The following is a 26,611-nucleotide window of genomic DNA, read 5'->3' as shown; positions in this document are numbered from 1 at the left end:
ACATTCTATGATTTAAATCATTGTGATCATTTGATTTCTATTTACTTCAGCTAGCCTACAATTTACATTTTAGATAACATAGTTACATATGTGATGGATTTTATGTTCCATGTTTATGTATGTTAAGTTTTAACTTCTATTTGATGATGTTATAGTGTGTTTAAGTTATATTCAATAAAGGGTGCATGAAATAAGTTTTAAATTGTTAAAATCTTTAAATTTAAAGGGTTTTTTCAAATTTGCCGATTCATTGCCGATTCATTGCCGATTCACGATTCGATTCGGCCTTGCTGATTCCGATCCGATTCCGATTCTTGTTACTTTGATATGTACATATAATATATATGTACATACATATATATATATATATATATGCATGCATTTTGATACATGTATAGATTTTAATATATATATAATTTATTTATTTTATTTTTATTTTTTAAATTAAAAAAAATTTAGTCATGTATATATATATATATATATATATATATATTTCATCATAGACTTTATATTAATTGTTGTATATATTTTTTAGTTTTATTCTAGGGTTTTATAGGCTCTCTTTCTATTATTTAGGCTACCACTACCCTCATATCCAGTGTGTCTTAGCACATATATGTGTGGCCTCGTTGTTGCTCTCTTCTATATATTTGCACATATATATATATATATACACACACACATATATATATATACACATACATGTATATATATATATATACACACATACATGTGTATATATATATATATATACATACATGTATATATATACACTGTCTAACCCGCACACACACATATATATACATACACACACACACACACACACACACACACACACACATATATAGGTATATGTGTGTGTGTGTATATATATATATGTGTGTGTGTCTTTCCTCCTTATCGTTTTGCCTTCTATTGTTTTAACTTTCTTTCCATTTTTAGCCTATGGACTAGTCTTTTTACTCTTTCATTTCCTTAGTTTATAATTTTATTTTCTTATTTTCTTTGTAGTGTTGTCATTATTTATTGGTCCTCTTCATTTCTGTGCCCCTACTTTCCCCTCCTTTTATGGCTTCTTGAGGATTCTTGGTCTGCATAATTCCTATTCTTGCATTCTCTCATCCTGATGATGGATCACGTAGTGTGATCCGAAATGTTGATGCTCAAAAAACTCTCACAATCTAATCCAGTGTAATGTCCCCTTTCTAGCAACATAACTTCTATCGGAGATTTGCCTATTATTGACTCTCGTAGGCAAATGATTTTAGAGAGAGACAGTCATTTTATTCCCAGATGATTACATTCTTGCTCTCAGAGAATAATAATTCAGTAAGTGGGGCCTACTTGTTCTAATGTTAAATTAAGATTGTACTTTAACTTTATAAAGTTATTTATTTAATTTTATAAAGTTAATTAATAATAAAAGTGCATTATAAAAGACAATTCTGGAAAACTTCTAGTAACTTCTCCAAAAAAGTGAATAAATAGAGGACATGAGTACTGCAGCAGACAGAATCATTCAGCAATTTTTACTCCAGTAGGGTTACAAACAGGGGTGCCATCTAAAATTTCATGCATTGCATATTTCTTGATTTCCTTTTAAGAAATTAAGTGCAGGTCTGTAGGTGCTTAGACACTATTGTCTTGAAATATTTGCTATTGTCCTTAGAAGGTTGTACGAATCAATTTCTAAATGCAAATAACAATTATTTTTCTAAATATTGTTGATATTCACTGCTCTTGTTTTCATCCCTACACTTGGTGAATTGTTCAAACATTATACCTACACGCATAAATGGTTGCATGATAAGTGTTTGACGAAATTCCAAAATCAGTTTGGATAAACCTTATAGTAAGGGGGTCATTACAGTGGTATCAGAGCAGTATTCCTGCCATCCTGTTGGGTAGAATATTTTATGCAACCATATTCCAGATATTATATTCGTAGGAGAACAATATTCAAGGGCAGAAATATGGGTGAGAGACAGTCACAGAGTCCACCTAGATTTCACAGGGTTGATGACGATGAATCCAGAGAGTTTTACAGAATCATGACTACCGGACAGCAAGAAATAGCTCAGTCACTACAAGCTTTGACCACCATAATGGAGAGAGTTGTTCAGCCCAGGGTTTAGGAACAAGGAAGAGGTACACCTGATCATGATAATAGAAGTGTGGCAGGCTCACAGGGTGCTCCTAGGCGCAGATAATGGACAGCAAATAGGCCTACTCGTCCCACTTTCCTAAGGGAGGAAGCTCAAGAGATAGGAGAGGATGAATTGCCGGATGATTTTCAAGATGATCTCAGAGTTGCTTCTGCAGAATGGCAGGCATTACCACCACATGTGCGCGAACTATTGAATTTTGATCGCTATCTGAACCAAAGGAGAGAGCATATGAGGAGCAGCCGTCAGAATAGGAGGCCTAGAGGAGGACATGATAGTGAATTGCAGCGAGCTGTTAGCAAACTCACTTTACCATCTTTCGATGGTAGTGGTCAGATGACAGCGCAAGCTTGGGTTCATAAGTTGGATACCTTCCTAGCATTAAGGCCTATGTCTGAGATCGATGCCATCAGGTACGCCACCTTGCATTTGGAAGGCGCAGCTCATGACTGGTGGTCACATGGGATGGTTACTTTGCAGCACAATCAGGTAACATCTTACCAAGACTTTGTGGATAGATTGGTTGAGCATTTTGATAAGAAGGATCCAGAGATTTATTTTCGCGACCTTGCACAGTTGAGACAGTCTGGCAACTTGGAGGTCTATATTAGTGAATTTCAGAGGTTGTCAGTTATGGTACAGGATGTGTCTGAGAGACGGCCGGTTATTCTATTCACAGAAGGATTGTCTGAACCCCTCAAGGGGTGGATTAAGGCATTTGATCCACCAACACTCCAGGAGGCTATGAGGAAGGCACGAAGTATGGAGCTTACAGCACTGTCTAGCAGGTTCACTTCCAGAAATACTACTTCTTTCAAAGACAATAAGAAGTTTAAAGGGAAGAGCATTGATACCAAGGGAAAATCCACTACACCCATGGATGCAGAAGCATTAAACGATTTGCGCAGAAAAAAATTATGCTTCTATTGCAAAGGTCCATATGACAGGGATCATGATTGTCCTTTGAGACCTAAAGGAAAGGCCAATAGAGTCATGTGGGCATATTATGAAGGATCAGATTCTGATAGTATGGCAAATGAGGACGATCACAGTAACTCAGAACCTGAAGGAGAAACAAGAAATTCAGAACAAAAGGAGGAAACTGAGTTACATTTACAGCAAGGGCGTTCGTCTAGTATTCAGCAGGAGGGATCTTTTAGGTTACGTGGTGTTCTAGCAGGACAGAAGGTAATCACATTGGTTGATACAGGTGCCACACACAACTTCATTGATGCACGATTGGTTGAGCGCCGTGGAATCAAGACAGAGGAGTTTGAGGGTCTCCGAGTACAGGTTGCCGATGGATACACTCTTAAGTGCAATAGAATGGTCAGAGACATGCCTTTACGTCTGAATAATTACGAGTTTAAAGCAGATTACCATGTGGTCAATATGGGCGACTTGGATATCGTTTTGGGTATGGCATGGTTACGTTTATTGGGCGAAGTCACTTTCCGTCTCAAGGACATGGAGATCAAGATTGAGGTAGATGGGAAGCAACATGTGTTGAAAGCTATCAGGAATAGTGACATCCGAACTGTTTCTCTCAGAAGATTGGAAAAGTTGGTGAGGCATAACGATATTGAATGGGCAACCGTGTGTACTCTCATGCCTACAAACGAAGAACAACAAAAGATGGAATATCATCCAGACATCCAGATATTGAGGGAAAAGTATAGTAAGGTATTCAGTGATATTCCACCTGGTACACCACCTAATAGAGGGATTGAGCACATCATCGAATTAGAAGAAGGTGCTAAACCGGTTATGATCACTCCATACAGGCATCCAAAGAGACTCAAAGATGAAATAGAAAAAGCCATCAAGGAGCTTCTTGCAATGGGACACATTAGACCTAGTAAGTCTCCTTTTGCTTCTTCAGTAGTTTTGGTAAAAAAGAAAGATGGTTCTCTTCGGATGTGCATTGATTACAGAATGCTGAATAAGAAGACTATTAAGAATAGATATCCTATTCCACGAATTGATGAGTTGATAGATGAACTACATGGGGCATGCTACTTTAGTAAAATAGACCTGAGATCCGGTTACCACCAGATTAGAGTCAGAGAACAGGACATAGAGAAGACTGCCTTCAGATGTCATTGTGGACATTTTGAGTTTGTAGTGATGCCATTCGGGTTGACCAATGCACCAGCTACTTTCCAGTCCACCATGAATAAGGTTTTCCATCATCAGCTTAGGAAATTTGTGTTGGTTTTCTTTGATGATATCTTGGTATACAGTCGGACATGGCATGAGCACATGGAGCATTTAGAGACAGTATTGAAGACCTTGCAGGCAGAGTCTTTGTATGCCAAAGAGTCCAAATGTGATTTGGGTATAACCGAGTTGTTATACTTAGGTCATATTATCAGCAGAGAAGGAGTACGGATGGATCTTGATAAGATTCGTGCCATTGTGGAGTGGCCTATTCCTGAGAACCTGACCCAGCTGAGAGGATTCCTTGGTTTATGTGGCTTCTATCGCAGATTTGTTTGCGGGTATTCGCGACATGCAGCTCCTATGACAGATTTGCTTAAAAAGGGAGCTTTTGTTTGGACAGCAAAGGCACAGGCTTGTTTTGACAAATTTAAAGAGATCATGACTTCATGTCCAGTGCTAGCATTGCCCGACTTCTCGAAGCCATTTGAACTTCAGTGTGACGCCTCAAGAGATGGTATTGGGGCTGTTTTGATGCAGGACAAACACCCTATTGCATATGAGAGCAGGAAACTCCGTGGGCCAGAAAGATCATTCAGCATTTACGACAAGGAGATGTTAGCTATCATGCATGCATTAGCTAAGTTCAGGCAGTACTTAGTAGGTGGTAAGTTTTGTATTAAAACTGACCACAACAGTTTGAGACATTTCCTTGGGCAAAGAGATCTCAATGATAGATAGCAGAAATGGGTAAGTAAGCTACAAGCATACGACTTTGATATATCATATGTTAAGGGCACTCAAAACGTGGTAGCAGACGCCTTGTCACGCAGGCCACATCTTAGTGCAATGGTAAAGATCTCTGAGGATTGGAAGCATTTGATTGTTGCAGAATACGCTAGAGACTCTTGGGCATCTGGGATAGTTGATGGGACAATTGTTGATACCAGGTATACACTTGTAGATGAATTGATTATTTACAAGAGTAGGATATTTTTAGTCCCAGGATCAAAAGTGAAGCAGTCTATTATGCAAGCTCTTCATGATTCACCTATAGTTGGTCATCCCGGATACATTAAAACATATAGACGGGTGAGGGAACGGTCTACATGAAAAGGACTCAAGAAGGATGTATTGCAATATGTTCGTGAGTGTCCTGTTTGTCAACAGAATAAACAGGAGCACACCTTCCCAGCAGGACTCCTACAGCCACTTCCGATCCCTAGACAAAAGTGGGAATGCATATCCATGGATTTCATTACAGGGTTGCCCAAGGCTCAGGGACGTGATTGCATTTATGTGGTGGTAGATAGACTAACGAAATATGCTCATTTCTTTCCCATCACCACGACTTATTCAACGGTACAGGTAGCTGAGATATTCTTCAGAGAAGTTCTCAGGTTACATGGGATACCCCGTAGTATTGTCAGTGACAGGGATAGCAGATTCTTGAGTCATTCCTGGAAGGAGGTGTTTTGATTATGTGGCACTGAGCTCACACCCAGTACTAGTTATCATCCGCAGACTGATGGACAGACAGAGATAGTAAACAAGTGGGTGGAAGGCTAGTTAAGGAATTACGTGGCTAATCAGCAGAAGGCATGGGTAAGATGGATTTATTTGTGTGAATATTGTTACAATACTACTTTCCACATGTCAATTCAGATGTCACCGTTCCGAGCATTATATGGGTATGATGCACCAAGCTTTATTGACTTGCTAATGGGGGATGTCTGGGTTCCACGTGCCGGGAATTTGATTCAAGAGAGTAAAGACATTATTAGCACACTTCGGGATAACATTGCTCGGGCACAGAATCAGTATAAGCAATATGCAGATCAAAAGAGGACAGAGAGGAGCTTTGAGGTGGGTGACATGGTTTACCTCATGCTTCAGCCCTTCCGGCAATCTACTCTCAAAAGAAGTGGGTCAGAAAAGCTTAAGCCTAGATATTATGGGCCTTTCAGAATCACCAGACGAATAGGGGAATTGGCTTATGAGCTTGAGCTCCCAGCAGAAAGTAAAGTGCATAATGTGTTCCATGTGTCGCGCCTCAAAAAAGCGCTGGGACAGAATGTGGTACCTTCTACCATATTACCTCCTTTGGATGATGAAGGGAAATTGATCTTAGTGCCGGAATTCATTTTGGAAAGCAGGGAAAAACAGCTCTGCAGAAGGGTAATCAGAGAATATTTGGTCAAATGGAGAAACCTACCAGTTGAAGATGCCACTTGGGAAAATCAAACAATTTTGCAGCATCCAGCGTTGAGATTGCTTGAGGACAAGCAATTTCAGGAAGGGGGAACTGTCATGTCCCCTTTCTAGCAACATAACTTCTATCGGAGATTTACCTATTATTGACTCTCGTAGGCAAATGATTTTAGAGAGAGAGAGTCATTTTATTCCCAGATGATTACATTCTTGCTCTCAGAGAATAATAATTCAGTAAGTGGGGCCTACTTGTTCTAATGTTAAATTAAGATTGTACTTTAACTTAATAAAGTTATTTATTTAATTTTATAAAGTTAATTAATAATAAAAGTGCATTATAAAAGACAATTCCGGAAAACTTCCAGTAACTTCTCAAAAAAAGTGAATAAATAAAGGACATGAGGCACCCATTTGAACAAGCGATTTTGTGGATTCTACTATTTATCATATTGGAGCAATTTGTGGTCTTCGGTCTGCATTTTTCCATTAGGTCTTTGGGAACGAAAACTCCCTTGGATCTGCATAACTGAGGAAGTGAGATATCTTCCGAAGGGTTGCTCATTGGAGATGGTATTCTGCCATTTCATGAAGGATCATTTCTGAAAGATGGGTTTGTAGTTTTCAGTTCCTTGCAAGGGTTTGGAGGTCATTTTCTTTTTACAGCAACTACTGGCCGAGTCTAGGAGAAGAAATTGTGCTTTTTTCGAATAGGGTTTGGATCAAGACCAAATGCATATTTGTTCATAACTCTTCACAGAGCAAGAGTCTGAATTTCTGCTTGGGACGAGTTATCTAAAACCCTAAGGCGTCTCAGATTTATCAAAGCCGATTATTTACTGGACAGAGCTGTACCTGACTGAGCCGTACAGGGCACAGATTATAAAGTATTATCTCCATATCGCAGACTGTCCAGAATTATTTTTATTATTTCCGGAGGCTATTAATACTGAGTGATTCATCATATAACATCTGGAACTGTTCGGAGGGTTGAGAAATTTTAATTAAAAACGTACCAGTGCCGTACAGGTACGGCAGTACTGCAGCAGACAGAATCATTCAGCAATTTTTACTCCAGCAGGGTTACAAACAGAGGTGCCATCTAAAATTTCATGCATTGCATATTTCTTGATTTCCTTTTAAGAAATTAAGTGCAGGTCTGTAGGTGCTTAGACACTATTGTCTTGAAATATTTGCTATTGTCCTTAGAAGGTTGTACGAATCAATTTCTGAATGCAAATAACAATTATTTTTCTAAATATTGTTGATATTCACTGCTCTTGTTTTCATCCCTACACTTGGTGAATTGTTCAAACATTATACCTACACGCATAAATGGTTGCATGATAAGTGTTTGACGAAATTCCAAAATCAGTTTGGATAAACCTTATAGTAAGGGGGTAATTACATCCAGAAACATTGCTTTCATTCCAAATGGATTGTGGAAATCTGATATTGTTAATATATTACATTCAATTCAATTCCAAGATACAAACGAATGTAAATAACCTAGCACTACAAAATGTGTTAAAACTTCAAATAGGACTGGAGAGCAAGTTAATGTAAATACAGAAATTTTGACAACCTAGATTGCAAGAAAGCCATGAATAATAAACCATACTGTGAAATATAGTGTGTTCTTCATATACAATTATTTTTCTATAGCATGGCCAGAAATGTATGCAGAGCAAGTTGACTGGTAGTTCACATAAACTAACTAAGATCAAAATTGATAAAAATGCCAAAAGAAAGAGCGGAAAACTACCAAGAGACCAACTCAAAAAAGTATCAACTAATCTGAGATAATCAAAGAGCAAGTTGAATAATATATATAGTTCCTCGCTCTATATGAAATTTGGAAGAAGCATAAAATGCTTCGATCAAAATCAAGAATCCAGTAGGATGGTCAACCTGGTATGATCAACTGCCGAATAGCAGAGGACCATAACAAAAGTTAGATTTAGTAGAATACATCAAATGTAGGTAGACTTAAGAGAAAATGCACTTCCTACAAAAAGGTTAACAAGAACCAATTGAATTATTTAGGCCTTGGCTGCACATGAAAAATTGGAATCTACAAAATTGTTATTTTTCTTAACAGACCACAAAAACAGAAAACAAATAAAACTGCTAAAACTCTTAATTGAAATTACCACTAACTGTGCTTGGGATCCAATTAGCCGGTCTAATATATGGCCACTTTACATTATACTCTCGGTTCTCAAGAAATATTCTATAAATTTTATTGGAAGCCAAGACGATCAAAAGGAACTGGATTAATTGTTCCAGTAGCATTAAACAAATTAGTCACTTTGCTCAGTGATGGATAACTTCACATGTATCCTTTCATAATGACATTCAGCTCCAACCTAGAAGAACGGTATTAAGTATTTAGATCATTACAACAGTATTTATTAAAAATGCATTTAGTAAAATATTGGCATAAACATGCATCACAGCTAGAGAGAATGTTTTATACTTCCAATCATAACCCTAAAAATATTTAGTTCCTTGATGATGCATATAAAATGTTAAAAATGCATATGCATTCATCTTGGAGCTTCTAAGAACAAATTTAATTTTATCAATCTTGTTAAACTTCCTCAATTAATGCCCCTTCTAGATAGTCCACAAATTGCTAGTAAACATCACTCAACAGGAAAACTGAAACATGCCCCCCAGGTGAATAATTCCAATGTGAGTTCATGGCATTCCTAGATGGTCAGTATCATCTATATTCTATAAGTACATACCCAGCAGCACTTTTACGTGCACGAGAAGCTGTCTTGACAACATCTCCATTTGCTATCACCACCTGTCAGTATTACAACGATATTTAGCATTTTTTAAAGGGCTTCTAAAAAGGTACAGAGAGAAGATATCTATAAAACAAGAAAAAAAACCTCTAGATTAATGACATTGTCACGCATAGTCCCATACCTGCAATACAGATGCTCAACATATCAAAGGTACTGATAATTGAAAATATAATTTTGAAAATAGAGAATTTCACCTTTGCTATCTGTCTTGAAAATCCAATAATAAATGATACAAAGGAAAAGTTACAATCAGTTCTAACATTAAGAGAAATTGATCTTAAAGTTTTCAATAGTGGGCATTCAAATAGTAAGCACAACTATTAAGTTATGCATACCACATGTATTAGTTCACCATTATAATAGTATAACCCCGAAAAGCAATAATCTTGACAGTTATAAACATGATATAGATAGAAAATTTTGACAGTTATAAAGATTAGAGAGATAACACTATACCTTACTGCAAGGGATCCAGAACAACGTGTTGCACACATACCTCCAATAGTAGCTCCAGGTCCTGTTTAGAAGGAACAAACATCAAAAAGAGAAACATCTGAAGAGGGTTCTAGTCAAGCTACTTGAGATAATAGACACAATAATGATTGCAACATAAAAATGGAAAAGAATAAGCTAATGAGCCCCAGTCTTCAATAAGTTAGATATTTTAAAGATTTTTCAAAACAGAGCTGAAATCTTGAATAAACTGGAGTTCTCAAAAAAATTTAGGTTAAGAAATATCAAAAACTTGAAGGCAGAATTTAAATATTACTAAATCAAACATAGAATGAACTGCTCAATTTGAAATATAGCTATTTCTTTCCCATTATTTAACTTTGAATTGAAGACCTATTTTACCATACCCAGTACTTAAAAGGAACAAAGCTGAAATGAATTTAGAGCCACCTAGAAGAAGCATCATATGTATCTGAGATGGATTTTCCAAAGATTTGATCTTTATTCAAATGACTGTCGGCTCACTTAAAGAAGGCCCTCTGACTGACAGGTTCCTCTAAATAATAAAGATAAGTACTGATATTTGTGTTCTTATTGTATATTTTTGGATTAACCATTATTATTTATTAGAATGATGAAATGATTACAACATTTTAAGATGATTTTTTGAGGAAAACTGTAGTGCATAATTAATATCAGTAGAAAGTGACAAAATTTACTAAATCTTGATAAAGAAATAATTACTCAAAATAAAAGAACTGAATATAATTATTCTATGGATAAAATATACGTATGAGGGAAAGTAGTCGAAGAATATAGTTATATTACATAAAGAAGTCAAGGGATGTAAAGAATTAACAAATCCTGAGAGTAAAAAGCAATAGCCAATTTTACAAGTGCAAACATAAAAGAAACCAAACGACACAAGAAAATATTTGATTGGAGTGGATGATAACTTTCTTTTTTTATTACTGGATATTGTTAATTATCTAGGTACAATGTTCAATAACTACCCAGAAAATACTATAAATATGTACATTTGGATCAGTAGGGTAAGGTGGAATTTTCTTGGCTATTTGATTGAGATCAATATTGGTTATAGCCTATTAAGTACACAGTACATCCAGGATTGTCTTAGCTAGAGTTGTGATGATAGGACATGGTGCATGAGCACATAATGTATTTTAACACAGGTATCTCCAAGAATACATGACAATTTGATAGATCTGAGGTCAAATTAGAAAGAGAATAGAGCAGCACACAGCAATAAAATGTATATGCTTTAGACTCTTTAAGAATATAATTTAATATAACTCAAACGTTTTTTACAATGTTTTACAACATTTATGGACAAGATTAGTTTTAATTAACATGTCTCTGTACAATAATTTAGACATATAAATAAATGTTAATTTGCATATACTAGTTTCATATTAATTAGGGGGGATAAGCATATAACAAGCAAGGAAAGAAAGAGAAAGGAGAGCAATGTGCACCAAACTCTAGAAGGAAAATGCTACTATTAAATAGTTTGTAAACTAACAAGCATCACGTAAATAACAGTTAACTACATGCTTGAAAGGGCCCAGAAGGAATGACATAATTGGTATCAATAGAAAAATAAAATTCTTTTATGAAAACAATTCAAACATGGAAACCTTTATTACACATATTATGGAAACCCTAAGACTCTTCAACCCTGGCTTCCCCCACTACCTCCTTCCCTTCTTTCCCCCAGTCGCATGGCTTAATTGCCTAGTAGTTAGGGAATGAATGAATTAACTAGTTATTTTAACAAATACTAAAATAAACTTTAGATTAATCAATAAATTTAGATTCATTAAATCTTCAGAGTCCATCATGACAAGTTTGTGGCTTCTGGATTTTGATTGTGCAACATTTTTTATGGCTTCTAGATTTTGACTGTGTGACACTTATAAAAAGTGCCAAGCGGTCAAAATCCAGAAGCCACAAACTTATAACCAATAATTATTTCACTTTAAATATTTATCTTAAAAATACATTAATTAGTGGCATTTCAAAATGATGTCTATAGGAAAGGAACCCTAGATCTGCAATTAAATAGGAACTTCCTAAAACAAATACTTTGATAGATACTCAAGGTAATTTTAACTATATTGTTTTTTGACAATTAAATATTTTTTGGGTTTTTGTCTAGCTCATGACTTTAACATAGCTGCAGTATATAAATTCCAATGAACCACAGGAGCGCATCCCCTCCTCCCCATAAATCCCCATGTTTCTGAAATGCAGGGACTTTAGGATAATCTTTCCCCACCATTCTGCCACCTCTATCAAGACACCATTGAGACACTGGGGACACTAAGACATCCAGAGGAGTCCCAAGAGTCCATTGACTGCCTCAACGATGCCCAAGTATCTCCTACAGCCCACAAAGGACACTACCTCTTGACCCCAAACCTCCACCCATCATTGCTATCATTAATGCAAGCATTGCCATTGTTTTTAATGGTTATTAGTTTAAACCTGACTTAGTATGCATATATCTCATTTGTAATTCTTATACTTATTCTTGATTGGCTCCGCTCATTGTTGTTAAGTTTTCAATGCAAAGATTGTCTTGTTATCAATGTTTATTAGTTTAAAACTTTGAGCTTTACATAGTATGCCAAATTCTTATACTCAAGAACTAATTTTTGAAGTACTATATGTATTTGTGCCACCCCTCACCACCAATGCTCCACCATCCCCAAACTTAGGCCCTTCTCGTCCCCCCTCCATCCCCCGCCCTCCATCCCCAAAGCTCATCCCCATTTTTCCCATCAGGAAACTACAAGGAACAATGTTAAATGATCATTCTTGTAATGTGCCTCAAAAAATCAAAATAAATAAATATTTATGAGGCTAGATTTCTAGAAACTCTTCCACTTATATTCAAGTGTCAGTCAGATACTGCAAAGCCCGTTGATTTCCATTACATATATCATTTCTTCAATTGATTATGACCTAGGTGAATTCTCCAAATACAAACTGTCAAACCCAAACTCGTGATCTATGGTTCTTCCAAACCCTCTCCCAAGGTATGTATATTCCCCAAGATTAACAATCTCAACTAAATACTAAACACTTTTCCACTGGCATGAGACAATATAGGCAGAAGTGATGTGGCCCATCCATGCATGCACAAAACTTAGTGCATAGTTCATCAATGTCTGTCAGGGTTCAACACACTAACAGACCAAACCACCAAGGTTCAATCACAACTCATGGTACCGCTAAAGTGTAAATAATGATGCAACTTTAATCTTCAAATAAATCAAGTTAATTCTTCACATTTTCTCACCATCTAGCAGTACTCACAAAAGGCAAAAAATTGCATGGAAGCTAAATAATTTCAGCTTCTAACAGTAATTCATCCTTTGCAGCTTTGTAACATTACATGCACATCTCTACTTTCAGATTTCATCAGCATATAAATAGCTAGTGGGAGAGAGCCAGCATACTCACAAGTCATGTATCTCAAGAGAGCACGCCATTTAAAGAATGCAAAAATTAATATATTTTCTGTTCCAGTTCTAATTCATCCTTCTGTTCCTTCATCTAACTATCTGTTTATTAATGCGCATATTAAACCTGAAACCATACAGTTTAGAGTCTTGTTCCGTACGTAAGCCCTCAGATCCATATTAGATTTGGTTGTATAGTGCACCATTTCTACATGTGTTAGGTGTTTCGCACTACTTTTAAATGGCACTCCACTGCTGAATTTTTGGTTTTGCTACACTGAGGTGCTGCAGAAAACATAGCACAAACTTCAGTGTAATATCCCCATTTGAGCCATGAACACAGCTCCCAAATAAACATACAAAATTAATATCATTACTCATCCATCAGGAGCAGGGAATTTGAAGTAATCACAAGAATGGCTTCTTGGGTGACTTGAAAAAAACAACCAATCATTCTATGCAGCCTGCAATCATATACTTATTAGAGAAATGTTCCAAAATAAGCTTCACATAAAGTATTATCTGGAAGTCAACTGCCGTATGAACATTATATATTGCCTAGTTTGGAAGGACAGACCAAATATGGAGGTTCACATATAATAAGTGATAAGCATCATCTATGTGTCGATATTAAGAATTGATTCCCATAATAGACAGTTGTATATCATATACCATGTTCACATTTGTAATCGTGTCCAGCATCCTTAGCCGATTTGCTACAGCACTTACTAAGTTGGATAAGATTAACCATTTAAAATGCCTTGATTAATCGACTAAGTTGATATAGAAACATAGAATTGTATTTAACAAATGCATGATTATGGTTAACCGAAGAGGCACAACTGTAGCATGAGATATGTCTGATCATAAATGCATTTATATAAAGTGTAAAAAATCATCTTTGGAAGACATGAATTGGAGACTATGTGATATTTTGTATCCTTCAAGGATTCATCTATCTTAGACCATATTGCCTTTGGCAAGCATTAGTGGAAGCATATAAAGATCAGTCAGAGTGTAATAACCCTGGTCTGGTTATGGCGAATCTACCACAATTGAATTCCTTGGTTCATTGACTGAACCTTACATCAAACACTTGGCAAGCAATTGGAAATTACTGATATGAGGTCCAATTACAATTTACTCCAATTCCAAACAAACAATTCCCCTCAGATCATATACGGACTATGCATACAGATTAAATTTGTGATTGAAATATCATAACCTAGAAGTTGCATTTCAAGACTGCTTCTAATTTTTATCCAAATGGTGAATTCTGATGAACTGAAATGAGATCTTTGGTGCATATATACCGATTTGCTCACAAAAAAAAAACTGAATGATAAGGCTGACATACACAATGCTAACAAACCACTTTTGTAATCTGAATTAAGCAATGAAAGGGATCTGAAATTACAATTAAATTAGGAACCTGGAATAGTAATTTGGCTATGACTCCCAAACTATGTCACAAGGTTCGGCGAATATCAAGCTTGATATTCAGATATTGCTGAATGTGAAACTTGGCAAAAAAATTCACTAAAATCCACCATTGATTCGGCTGCCAAAAACGGACTTCCTATTTAGAGTCAAATAAATTTAGAAATTGCCATTTGCAGAGTTTGTAGGGTTTTCTTGAGCAGAAAAATCTATAAAATGCTGTTGGAACCCTCAAAGAATCCAATGCGAATAAGCAAAGTTTGAGACGGCATTTTTTTGAGACATTCATCCTGACTCCTCTCCCACATTGTGCCTTCCTTACCGTTTTCCCTCTCTCGGCTCTTTTCATGCCCGCCTATGTGAATGCCTATGTGAGAAGTTTTTTTCGATTTGTATAGTTTGTAATATGTATAGAGTTTTCATATAGTTATTAATTTTATATTTAGTTTTGTTTTTTTTATATAGTTTTTACATATAATTTGTATATAGCCTTTTACTTAATATAATTTGTATAAAAAAATTATTTCATTTTATATAGTTTTTTTAATCAATTTTTTTTTTTTATAATTCTTTGTAATCTATTTTGTAATAGTAATTTAATATTTGATTTATTTTTTAAAATTGATTTAAAATAGTGATATATTGATTTTTAATTAACATAGTTTAGAAAACTTTTAGAATATTAGAGTTTAGAGTCGATTAGATATATATTAATATGTTTAATTTATTTTGCTTTGTAAGTTTATAATTTTTATTATAATTTAATAAATAAATAGATATATTATATTATGTTTAATAAATGTATATTTCAATTTTTTAATAATATAATTATTAGTGTAAAAAGTTGAACTTTAACATGTTTAATTTTAAATTAACATTTTTAAATTATTTATTGAATTACTTTGTTTTAAAGTTTGAAATAATAATATATTATTTTGTTTTTAATTCTATAGATTGTAATATGGCTCCCAACAAATCAACTTCGGAGGCGTGGAAACATGTGACTTGAAATTGTCCTAATAAAGCTCAGTGTAACTTGTGTCCAAAAGTTATTACTGGAAGTTTAACAAGGGTCATGGATCACTTGCTTGGTATTACAGCAGGTAAAGGTGGAGGTGTTACTGCATGTCTAGGTGTGACCCAAGAGCTTAGAGTGATTTTAAAGAAAGAGCATTCATCTTCTATTGCTGAAAAGATGAAGAAGGCACAATAGAAACAAAGAATTGAAGACGTCTCTAGATTCACATACACTATACATTCATCTTCATGTCTACCTCAGGTTGTAAAGGCAACAAAAGAGAGTGGAACTCTAAGTAGCTTTTGGAAACCATGTGAGAAACAATAAGTTGATGATTTACTAGCTGATTTATTCTATACTAGTGCATTTCCATTCAATGTAGCTAGAAATCCACTTTATTGTGTTGTATTTCAAAAGTCTGGAGAGTTTGAAAAAGGGTACATACCTCCTTTTGAGGCTTTGAGAACAATTCTCTTAGAGAGGTCAAAAGATAGAGTGACTAATAAATTAGCTGTGGTCAAAGCCTCTTCGAAGGCAACAAGGTGCACTATATTGAGTGATGGATGGTCGGATATCTGTCAAAGACCATTGATTTATGTTTTAGTGGCTTATCTTGAAGGTGTTGTATTCTTGAAAGTTATTGACACTACGAATCATAAAAAAAATTCCGAATATATATTTCAGATATTAGAGGAAGCAATTCTTGAAGTAGGCGTTGCGAATGTGGTTCAAGTGGTTACTGATAGTGCAGCAAATTGTGTGGGAGCTGGTAAGCTAGTTGTAGAGAAGTACCCAGAAATTTATTGGAGTCCATGTGCAGCTCATGGCTTGGATTTGTTGCTTCATGATTTGGCAAAATTCCCTTGGATACATGAAGTAATTCATAGAGGAAGAGAAGTTGCAAATTTCATACAAAATCATCGTCTCACATTGAGCCTTTACAGGCAACATGCATCTAGAGAGTTGTTGAGGTCTTGTGATACAAGATTTGCTTCATTTTATATCACTTTGAGAAGAGTGGTTGAAGAGAAAGCAGCTTTAAGATCTGTAACTTGTTCCAATGAGTGGGAAAATTCAACTCTCTCAAAAAGTGGTAAGGGGAAGATCATAGAGCAAACTGTTTTAAATAGTAGCTTTTGGGAAAGTGGGGCAAAGGTCTTAAATATATGCGGTCCAATTGTCGACGTGCTCCGTATGGTTGATGGTGACACTCCTTGCCTTGGAATGCTTTATGAAAGCATGGACCATTGCAAGGAAGCTATTCAGAGAGCACTAAATAATGTGGAAGCAGAGTACATAGAGATATGGGAGACTGTTGATTCAAGATGGAAAATGATGCACACTCCTTTAAATGCAGCAGCTTGCTATTTGGAGCCTAAACTGTTTCACATTGATAGACAAGGTGATGCTGAAATTATGACAGGGTTTTATGAAGCCATTAGTAGATTTGAACCAGATCCAACAATTGCATCTCTAATTAGAGAACAATGTTGGAAATACAGAAAAGCGGAAGGGATGTTTGTAATTGAAGCAACCAAATATGATATGACACGAGATGAAGTACTTGGTTATAGATGATGGATGAGCTATGGGGCAAAACTCCTGAACTTCAGCAATTTTCCACTCGAATTTTGAGTCAAGGAGCAAGTTCATCAGCTTGTGAGAAAAATTGGAGTTGCTTTGACCACATCCATTCCAAAAAGTGGAACAAGATGTTGTCTGGAAAGTTGGGAGATCTTGTCTATGTTCGCAGCAATTTAAAATTTCTTATGAACAAATCAACAAATGAGTCATCTTCACAACAACAGACTTTAGAAGACTTAGCAGTACCAAACGCAGATGAGCCCAACTCTTTTGAGGAAGAATTGGGTAGTGATACTGATTATGATGCTACACCATCTAAGCCAACCGCTCTTGATGACTTCGAGCTTTCTTGAAGCTATGAAGTCTTGACTTTTGATTGAAGCTTCGCAACAAAAACATATCTTTGCTATTGTGATTTCACATGTTTCTTATGTTTTGTACTTAATAAATGTCTCATCAAACTTATGAAGTTGTGAGATTTATTTAGCAATTTTTACTATTTTGATAATTGATAAGATATATTACATACATCTAGAAAATAATTAAAATTGTATAAGGTGAATTTAATTCGAATTTTTCCCCGAATTTTTACTCTTTCCCAAACTTCATCCGAATTTTATAGTATGGATATTCGAATTCAAATTCGAACCTTCTGACTTAGCTCCCAACTATTTGCAACCTCCAGAATTTCAACTGATCCTTATCCACATTAAATGCTGGCTTCATATGTAAATCACAGGCCCAAATGAGGTTGCTGCATGGTCTCCTTGCAATCATAGGGGTTCTAAAAAACAATCGCACCCTGATTAGTTTGGACACAAGCCTGATAAACTAAGCCACAGGCAGATATATGAAACGCTGGCCTGTGAAAATTGATCACCAACTTCTATATCCAGATCGCAGCCCTTGACTGATTAACGTCAGCCCTCCACAATTCGCATAGACCCTAATGTGCAGGCGCAGTTCTAAGGAATGGGAAATCGCTGCTGGATAATAGACGGCAACCAAAAACAGTTCTAATCATCCTCCTTAATTGGGACGTTGATTCCAGACTCTGGCAAATCAACCACCTCTTCAATCCAACCGGTAACCTTCAGCAAACACCCTACTTAGGCATAGAATGAACAGTAGGAGGAAAGGGCAAATTGTTTACCTCACCACAATTTGCAATAAAAATTCTCAAAATAACCCTTATACTTCAACAAGGGCACACAACTTGAAAAACTCAAAAAAAGCCACAAAGACAACAAAAGCAGATAAAATACCCAAGCGTGTTTTTTCCAAATAAATGAGCTCCTATTTATACTACCTTGTTGGCAAAAGTTTCCCAATAAACTCCATTTTAGAAACTATAGAAGTTTCCCAAAAGAACTCAACACTTAAAACTTTCCTACACACTCTTTTAGAAATACCTCTTATGTCATTATTATAATAACATAAATATTATTATAATAATGCAACCTTAATAATTAATTAATAAATAAGAGCTCATGCAATTATTAATCTCATCCACCGCAAGTGACAACCAACTGCTAGAGCCACCCATTGCATTGTCAAAAATAGCAACTGCCAAAAATAGACTTACTAAAAATAATAAGTCCACAACTAGGACCCTCAAATCACCCTATCAGCTCACAAGGGTCCCTATGATGACCTAACTCCATCAACTCAACAGACTTGCCAAAAACGGGGAAATTACACAAAGATGGCATCACAATTGAACATTAATATTGTCATATTAGAGACAGCTTTAGTATCATTCATAGCATAATAATATTGTCATATCAGACACAGCTTACCACAATACTCAGAGCACATTATCATTGTACAAGAGATGGCCTGTATATTTGCACATTATCAATTATATATCAGACACAGCAGTACCAGGTACTGAGATCACTCTCAGTTGTGCATATTATTACTTGTATATCAGACATGGCATAAATATTGTTATTTGATTGCTATGCAATCATTATCATTTTGTATCAGTGTATGCATTTGGAACTAAACAGCATTTAATACTACTTAATCATCAGCAATATCAATCATTATCATTTGTATCAATGTATGCTTTTGGAAAAAAGCATCATTCAATAGTATTTAATTATCAGCAAATGTTCATACACTCCTGGAATTGTAAAGATTACAAGTAGTGTCACAATTTATAGAGAAAAGGAAGATTACACTCAGCTTACACGTGGGTTTCTAAAACTTTCTACATTAACCTATTTAACTTGGTGTTTGGTTGCTATGGAAACACTTTTAATTTTCCATGTTAATGTTTCAAGGTGAAGTCCAGAATCTGTCATCCGTCAATGGCAGAGATATCAGAAACAAAGTATATAATATTAAGGATCAAAAAGATACATAATTCGAAAAACCAAAAAAAAATAACTGTAATAAATTATTTTAAATTTTCTAGGAAATTATTTGTCACAGCTTACTAATAGCCGTCTGCAACATGCATTTAACTATAGAACCTTAATCCTAATATTGCTACAAATCGAAATGAACTCTTGCAATATTTTTACATTTAAGTCCAAAGAGCTATGTATGCCACAAAATTGGGCTACATCCAATTATATTCTACATTCATGAGCAACGTGATTCCCTATTCTACCATTCTTTCTAAAAGATGATGTCTATGATTTTACTTCTTGAAGTGTTGACATCTGTTTCTGCCAATTTTGCCTCCCCATCCTCTATTTCCTCCTCTGCCTCTTTCATTTCCTTCACCCTTAACAGATTAAAGCTTATTGGGAAAAAAAAAAGTATTTTTATGAGGATAGCAAACATTTTCTCCCATTATTCTAATCTTTGTTCTAAAAGCCTTTTCTCTTTCAGTCATCTTCTCAACCAACTGATGTAGCATCCCCTGAGATTTTTTTCAAATAAAATTTCTCTTGGGACCAATTGTAATTTCATCAAACAGTTATGATTCAATATAACATCCAAACATATTATTACGGATTCACCACATGATCTTATTTTCCCAGACATATCAATATGGATTTATGAAAATATCAAAATACAATTCTAGCTTTCAGCCGGAAACTTGAACAATAAACCAAAGCACTCAAAGTTCCAGACTTATTCTTACTATCCTCTACCAATGGAATTCCACATAAAATAAAACCAGTGGGCGTACAAGGATTAGAATTATATATGAACTCTGTTACACCAAGAATTACACAAAAATGCAATGACAGACCCAACCTGGTAACCCATAGTTTGCCAATGATAATAGTTCAAGACGAAGGTTGTGGTAGAAGCTCACGTCCAATGTAGTTGGAGGTTCGTTCCAGTCTTAACATCCCACCATGACTTGCCGAAATGACCTGACTCCTGATGCCGCACACCTTTCTACATGGTACTGACCTTACTGTTTCTGTAGACTATCTTCAATATTCCCGTGCTTGGAGGAGATGCCACCCGCACACGACTTTCACTTCAACCTGGAGTTGTATTAATGTTCGTTCCCTGATGTTGACGCTGCCTTTTTCCAAACACTTGCAGGAATGTTGGAGGAGTATGATCCGTAGGCTTCTCTGAATTACGACTAGGCCGCGTATCCTACTCTATAAGGCAGTCCAGACTCCCATTCTTTGTACCCGCTAATTCTTTCCTCACGTGGATAGAAAATGAAGATTTCACTGCAAACTAGAAAGATCTGAGATTCACTGACCAAATATTCTCCTTCCCTGCAAGTCGATATCAGGAGCAGCTGGGGGCTACATCCCATTTCTCAATGCCTAGGGATTTCGTCCTATGGCAATTCCAGTCACAAAGTAACCGCTCAGAATTTGGTAATTAATATAGATAGGCATTCTACAATGGCATAAAGGGGGGTGGAGTGGGATGTTGTGAGTGTGATAATGTTGACATTTATATTTCTAGGTTAAATTTGACAACCATCTACATGTCAAAATCCTAATATATATTATACACAAAGTATATTTTTAAAATAATTAATAAACACTCCATTTAAAATATTTTCTAAAATTATAAACTTTAAAGATATAAATAATCATTTTTAAAAATTAAATAAAAAAATTAAAGTCCAAAAAAGAATGAAGATACATAGAAATATAAATATAAATATTTCTAATATAGTAAATTAAATCTTAATCATTTTATAATGGATATCTATCGGCATTTCTTTAGATATATTTATTTAAGATATCTATACTAGTATCATATATTTGTATGTTCTTCCCAAGACTGTATCTCCTTTAAATAACCACGAAGTGAGGGAAAAGGCATTGGAGCAAGGAATGTGGGACAAACTTCGTTTTTGTCCTCTAGTCACTTAAGTCTCTTAATAAAGTGAATGGTTTTAAAAGCATAAAGTAACTTTACTAAACCACCTTTAATATATTAAGTGACGACTTAGGGTAAATTCCCCTTTCTGACTGGTAAGCATCCTGACAGGTGATGCTGTTAATCTATCCAGATGTGGAGATAGATTTACCTAGCGCCCAAAGAACTAACGAAGGGAAAGGGACATGACAGTCCTCCCTTCCCGGAATTGCTTGCCCTCAAGCAATCTCAATGCTAGATGCTGTAAAATAGACTTGCCTTCCCAAGTGATGTCTTCATACGATAAGTCCTTCCAGCGAACTAAATATTCTCTGACAAATCTATTTCGCAGCTTCTTTTCTCTAATCTCAATCACCTCTGTCAGATCCAAAACAAATCTACCCTTCTCATCAAGTGGAGGCAAGCCTTCTGACAGAACAACCTGTTGCCTAGTTGCCTTCTTGAGGTATGAGACATGAAACACATTATGGATTTGACTGTCACCGAGTAAATCCAACTCATAAGAAAACTCTCCGATCCTCTAAGTGATGCAATACGGTCCATAAAATCTGAGTTTAAGCTTCTCTGACCCACTTTTCTTCAGGGAGCTCTGTTTATAGGGCTGGAGTCGAAAATAAACCATATAACCCACCTCGAAGCTTCACTCTGTATGATGTCGATCAGCATATAACTTTTGTTGGTTTTGCGCCTACTGCATATTATCCCTGAGAGATCTGAGAATATCCTGTTGATCCTAGATCCAATCTTTGGCTAAGGGAGTCGTGTTGTCTTGTAAAGCCAAATCAATAAAAGAGAGAGGCTCATAACCATAAAGAGCGCAAAAATGAGTCATCCGAAGAGACATATGATATGTGGAATTATAGCAATACTCCCCCAAATACAACCACTTAACTCATGCTTTTTGCTGACCTGCAATGTAATTTCTCAAATATCCCTCCACCCATTTGTTCACTATTTTGGTTTGGCCCTCCATCTGTGGGCGATAGCTAATACTAGAAGTTAACTTTGTACCTGTCAATCTAAAAATCTCTTGCCGAAAGGTACTGAGAAACCTATTGTCCCTATCACTCACAATAGTTCTAGGTAATCCATCGAGATGAAAAACCTCTCGAAAGAACAACTCAACTACTTGAGAGGCTGACCAGTCCACAGCAATAGCAAAGAAGTGCGCAAACTTAGTTAATCTGTCCACTACCACAAAAATGCAATCTTTTCCCTAGACCCTCGGCAACCCTGTGATAAAATCTATGGAGATACTCTCCCACCTCTGGGCTAGAATAGGGAGAGGTTGGAGTAAACCTGCTGGAAAACCCTGTTGTGACTTGTTCCACTAACAAATCTAGCACGCTCTGACATGCTGCAATACATCATCCTTTAGCCCCTTCCAAGAGAATCTCTCTCTAATCTACCTATAGGTTTTAAAAAAACCTGGATGCCCTACTGAAGGAGCATCATGTATAGTGTGCAAAATATCCCCCTTAAGTTTAGATTTGGGTACTAGGTAGATTCTATTCTTATAATATATAATATCATTTATTACCTTGTATCAATCATCCCGAAGCATACCATCCATAATCTGACATGCGTGAGTATTTTTAGAATATTCCACTAACAGTTGAGATCTCCAATCTGCTGAAATCTCAGAAATGGCACAGCACTCTATCACTGGGGGTCTTTGGGCCCTTTGACATATTCAATGTCAAGATCATATGCTTGGATCTTGCTGACCCATTTCTGTTGTCTTTCGTTCAGCTACTTCCGTTCCAAGAAATAACGTAAACTGTTATGATCAGTCTTCACTGTAAATTTACTTCCCACCAAGTATTCTCTAAACTTGGCTAAGACATGCATTATGGCCAGCATCTCCTTATCATATGTAGAATATAGTAACTCGCTGCCCCTAAGTTTCTGCTTTTGAAAGCTATGGAATGACGATCGTGCATCAAAATTGCCCCGATTCTACTTATCAAAGCATCACACTCCAAAACAAAGGGTCTAGAAAAATCAAGAATGTTAGTACTGGACATCTGCTCATCACCTGTTTCAGTCTATCAAAGACTGCTTCTGAATCCTCTATCCATCTAAATGCCCCTTTCCGTATCAAATCGGTAAGGGGTATCGCAACTTGGAAAAAAGCTTTCACAAATCGCCTGTAATAAGAACAAAGGCCAAGGAAACCCCGCAACTCGGATACGTCTCTCAGTGGTGGCCAATCCAGAATTGCTTGTATCTTCTCCTAATGTACTTTAACTCCCTCTGCACCAATCACGTGACCCAGATAGAGAATCTCAATTAAATCGAATTCGCACTTAGACTCCTTGTTACATCCCAATTTTGCCCTAAATTTTAAGTTGAACATAGTCATTGATTTGAGGAAACAATATCATGTGGAATTGAGTTAGTTAATTATAGCCGTTGTTTATTTCTTCATATCATGTAAAATTGAGTTAGTTAATTATAGCTGTTGTTTATGTCTTCATATCATATGAAATTGAGTTAGTTAATTATAGTTGTTTATTTCTTCATATCATGTGAAATTGAGTTAGTTAATTATAACTGTTGTTTATTCCTTCATGTTCGTGTGAAATTGAGTTAGTTAATTATTGTAATGACCTTGCTTAAATCTAACCTTAAAATACTGATTGAAGGCTCGAAGAATTTCGTCAAACACTTCACATACAAGGGTCATATGACCGATATAACATTTCAGTTTGCTTTAATGACTCTTTTCTTCAATTAGCATCAATGAGAATGTTTACAAATGACTCTAAATTGACTAAACAATGACTTAACATGAATATGCAACTTATTTTGACAATATTCAATGCATATATGTGACTGAAACTACTTGCAATATGCAGCTACAGCAACTAGTAACTATGACAGACACTTTGGATGCAACCTAAGATGACATTTATGCACTTACAGCCAAGTGGTATATTAACAAACATTTGGTATGCATAATTATAACATTATTTATGCCAAAAAAGAGAACCTACAACCAATTGACATTTTCACAAACAATTGCCATGCAAACTAATAAGTAGATCATGAATGGCAATAACATATTCAATTACAATAGTAGTTGACCAACAGCTTATATCTCCTTCTTTGCAATAAAATGTCTACTACAATGATGCTATGAATTGGTCAAGACTCTTGGCTTACAATTGTTTGACAATAGTGCCAAATTTGATTTTCTGAGTATTCACTTATAGCAGTAATTAAAATGTCTATGATGACAATGCAAACTACTTAGTGAATGCAAGAAGAACTTGGTAATGATGACGCCCCATGTTGTTGATGAAGAAACAATAAAAATCCAATGTGATAGGCACCTTCCAAGCTCAAATTGAAATACTCAAATTGTTGCCCTGTTCTTGCTTGGCAAAAGTTTAGATAATTAATTGCAGCACCAAACGCCTTCCAATTTGCCCCTAATACAATTGTCTCGATGATAGGAATTGAATGCAACAATACCCAGAATGATTGGCCTCCTCAATCGAAAGGTATGAGCAAAAACATGAGACACATAGGCTGATCAACCTCCATGACAGCAAATTATGAAGGTTTGTAATAATCCTGCTCAATAACATAATCAATCTCAGCAATACATCAACTGCTAAAGTAACTTCTCCATCAAATGCAACAATACATCAGTTGTTGCAAGTACAATAATACATCCACTATTGTACTCAAATAATCTCCATCGTAAAGCACAAGATTGGACTTCTGAAGTAAAGCCCACAATCAGCAATAATTCAACTGGTATCTCACAGCCTCAAAATTGTGTAACCAATGAGGGTTTTTGTTCTCAATGGCCAAAGAAAACTGCAGAAACCCTAGGCTCCATAACCATCAAACATCAACATCAACAACAACAAATCTGCCTATTGAAAATGAATCCCAGGATGCCTATTTATTCTTTTTTCTCCACTTTCTCCAGAAACTTCTAAAACATTATTTTATTTATTAAGTGACTTTATAAAATATTTTATAATTCAAGTCACTTTATTAAATTAATTAAATATAAAGTTACCTTTTAATATTTGTTTATTTGATAACTTTATAAATAATTAACTTAATATTCATTATTTTGGACAACTTAATTAATTAATTAAATCAAATTACCTCCAAAAAGGGGGCATGACAATTATAGCCATTGTATCGATTTATTTATCATATGAAAGTGAGTTAGTTAATTATAGTTGTTGTATTAATTTATTCGTGATCATGTGAAAGTAAGTTAATTATAGCCGTTGTATATATATGATGAGCATGTTGAGTTAGTTATTCTGACATTGATGAAATCCCTAACGGTCACTTGATGATTTTGAATTAGCAATTTATAAATCTTGAATTGATGTCTTGGCGAGAATGTTGTTTTGAATGATTACAAGAACAAGACTAAACAAAAAGGAGAAGCATTGCTAAACGGAGTCATCGGAAAGAGATGGTCGAATAGTTCAATCATCAAAATCGATAGGTTTGACCTAAAACTATCTTGGCAAGGTTACTAGGACTTGGCAACATATTTCATGGTGGAACTGCATGAGCTATAAGTGGAACACTATAATAAATAATGTAAAATAAACATAAATTCTTACCTTTAAAGAATTATCAAATATTACTATTATTTAATTATAATTTTACATTCTCAAATATGATCATATGTAAATAATAATAAGATGACACCATTACATTATAAATAATAATCCAATGATGTCACCCTATCATTACATACACATAAGCATAGATGAGGAAATATAATAATAATAAAATAATTATAACTTTTAGAAACTCCTCTTTCTTTCTTTATTTCTTTCGCTCCTTTCTTTTCTTTTAAGTCGATTTGAATGACTTTCGAATATAATCTTGTAACTCAAGGAAGTCGTATATAGATCTTCTTAATCATCTATCGGCATTCATATTCTTTTGGCATTTAAACTCCTTTTC

General features: G+C 35.4%; 1 protein-coding gene across 1 annotated transcript in view; it reads right to left on the bottom strand.

Annotated features, from left to right (window-relative positions):
- LOC149552665 (FAD-linked oxidases family protein) overlaps nucleotides 1–26,611 on the bottom strand; it is a 288,354-nt gene that overhangs the window by 181,128 nt on the left and 80,615 nt on the right. The window contains exons 7-9 of the mRNA XM_089788230.1: nucleotides 9,809–9,869; nucleotides 9,437–9,473; nucleotides 9,287–9,348 (exon numbers count right to left, since the gene is read on the bottom strand). Coding sequence (XP_089644356.1) covers nucleotides 9,287–9,348; nucleotides 9,437–9,473; nucleotides 9,809–9,869 — 160 coding nt within the window. The remainder of the gene's footprint in view (nucleotides 1–9,286; nucleotides 9,349–9,436; nucleotides 9,474–9,808; nucleotides 9,870–26,611) is intronic.

The sequence above is a fragment of the Cupressus sempervirens genome, chromosome 6 (assembly GCF_028749045.1).
Source record: "Cupressus sempervirens isolate cs-2001-9-10 chromosome 6, ASM2874904v1, whole genome shotgun sequence".
In the NCBI taxonomy this organism is placed as follows: domain Eukaryota; kingdom Viridiplantae; phylum Streptophyta; class Pinopsida; order Cupressales; family Cupressaceae; genus Cupressus; species Cupressus sempervirens.
The sequence above is the reverse complement of the archived record's forward strand: the minus strand, read 5'-3'. Positions and strand labels throughout refer to the sequence as shown.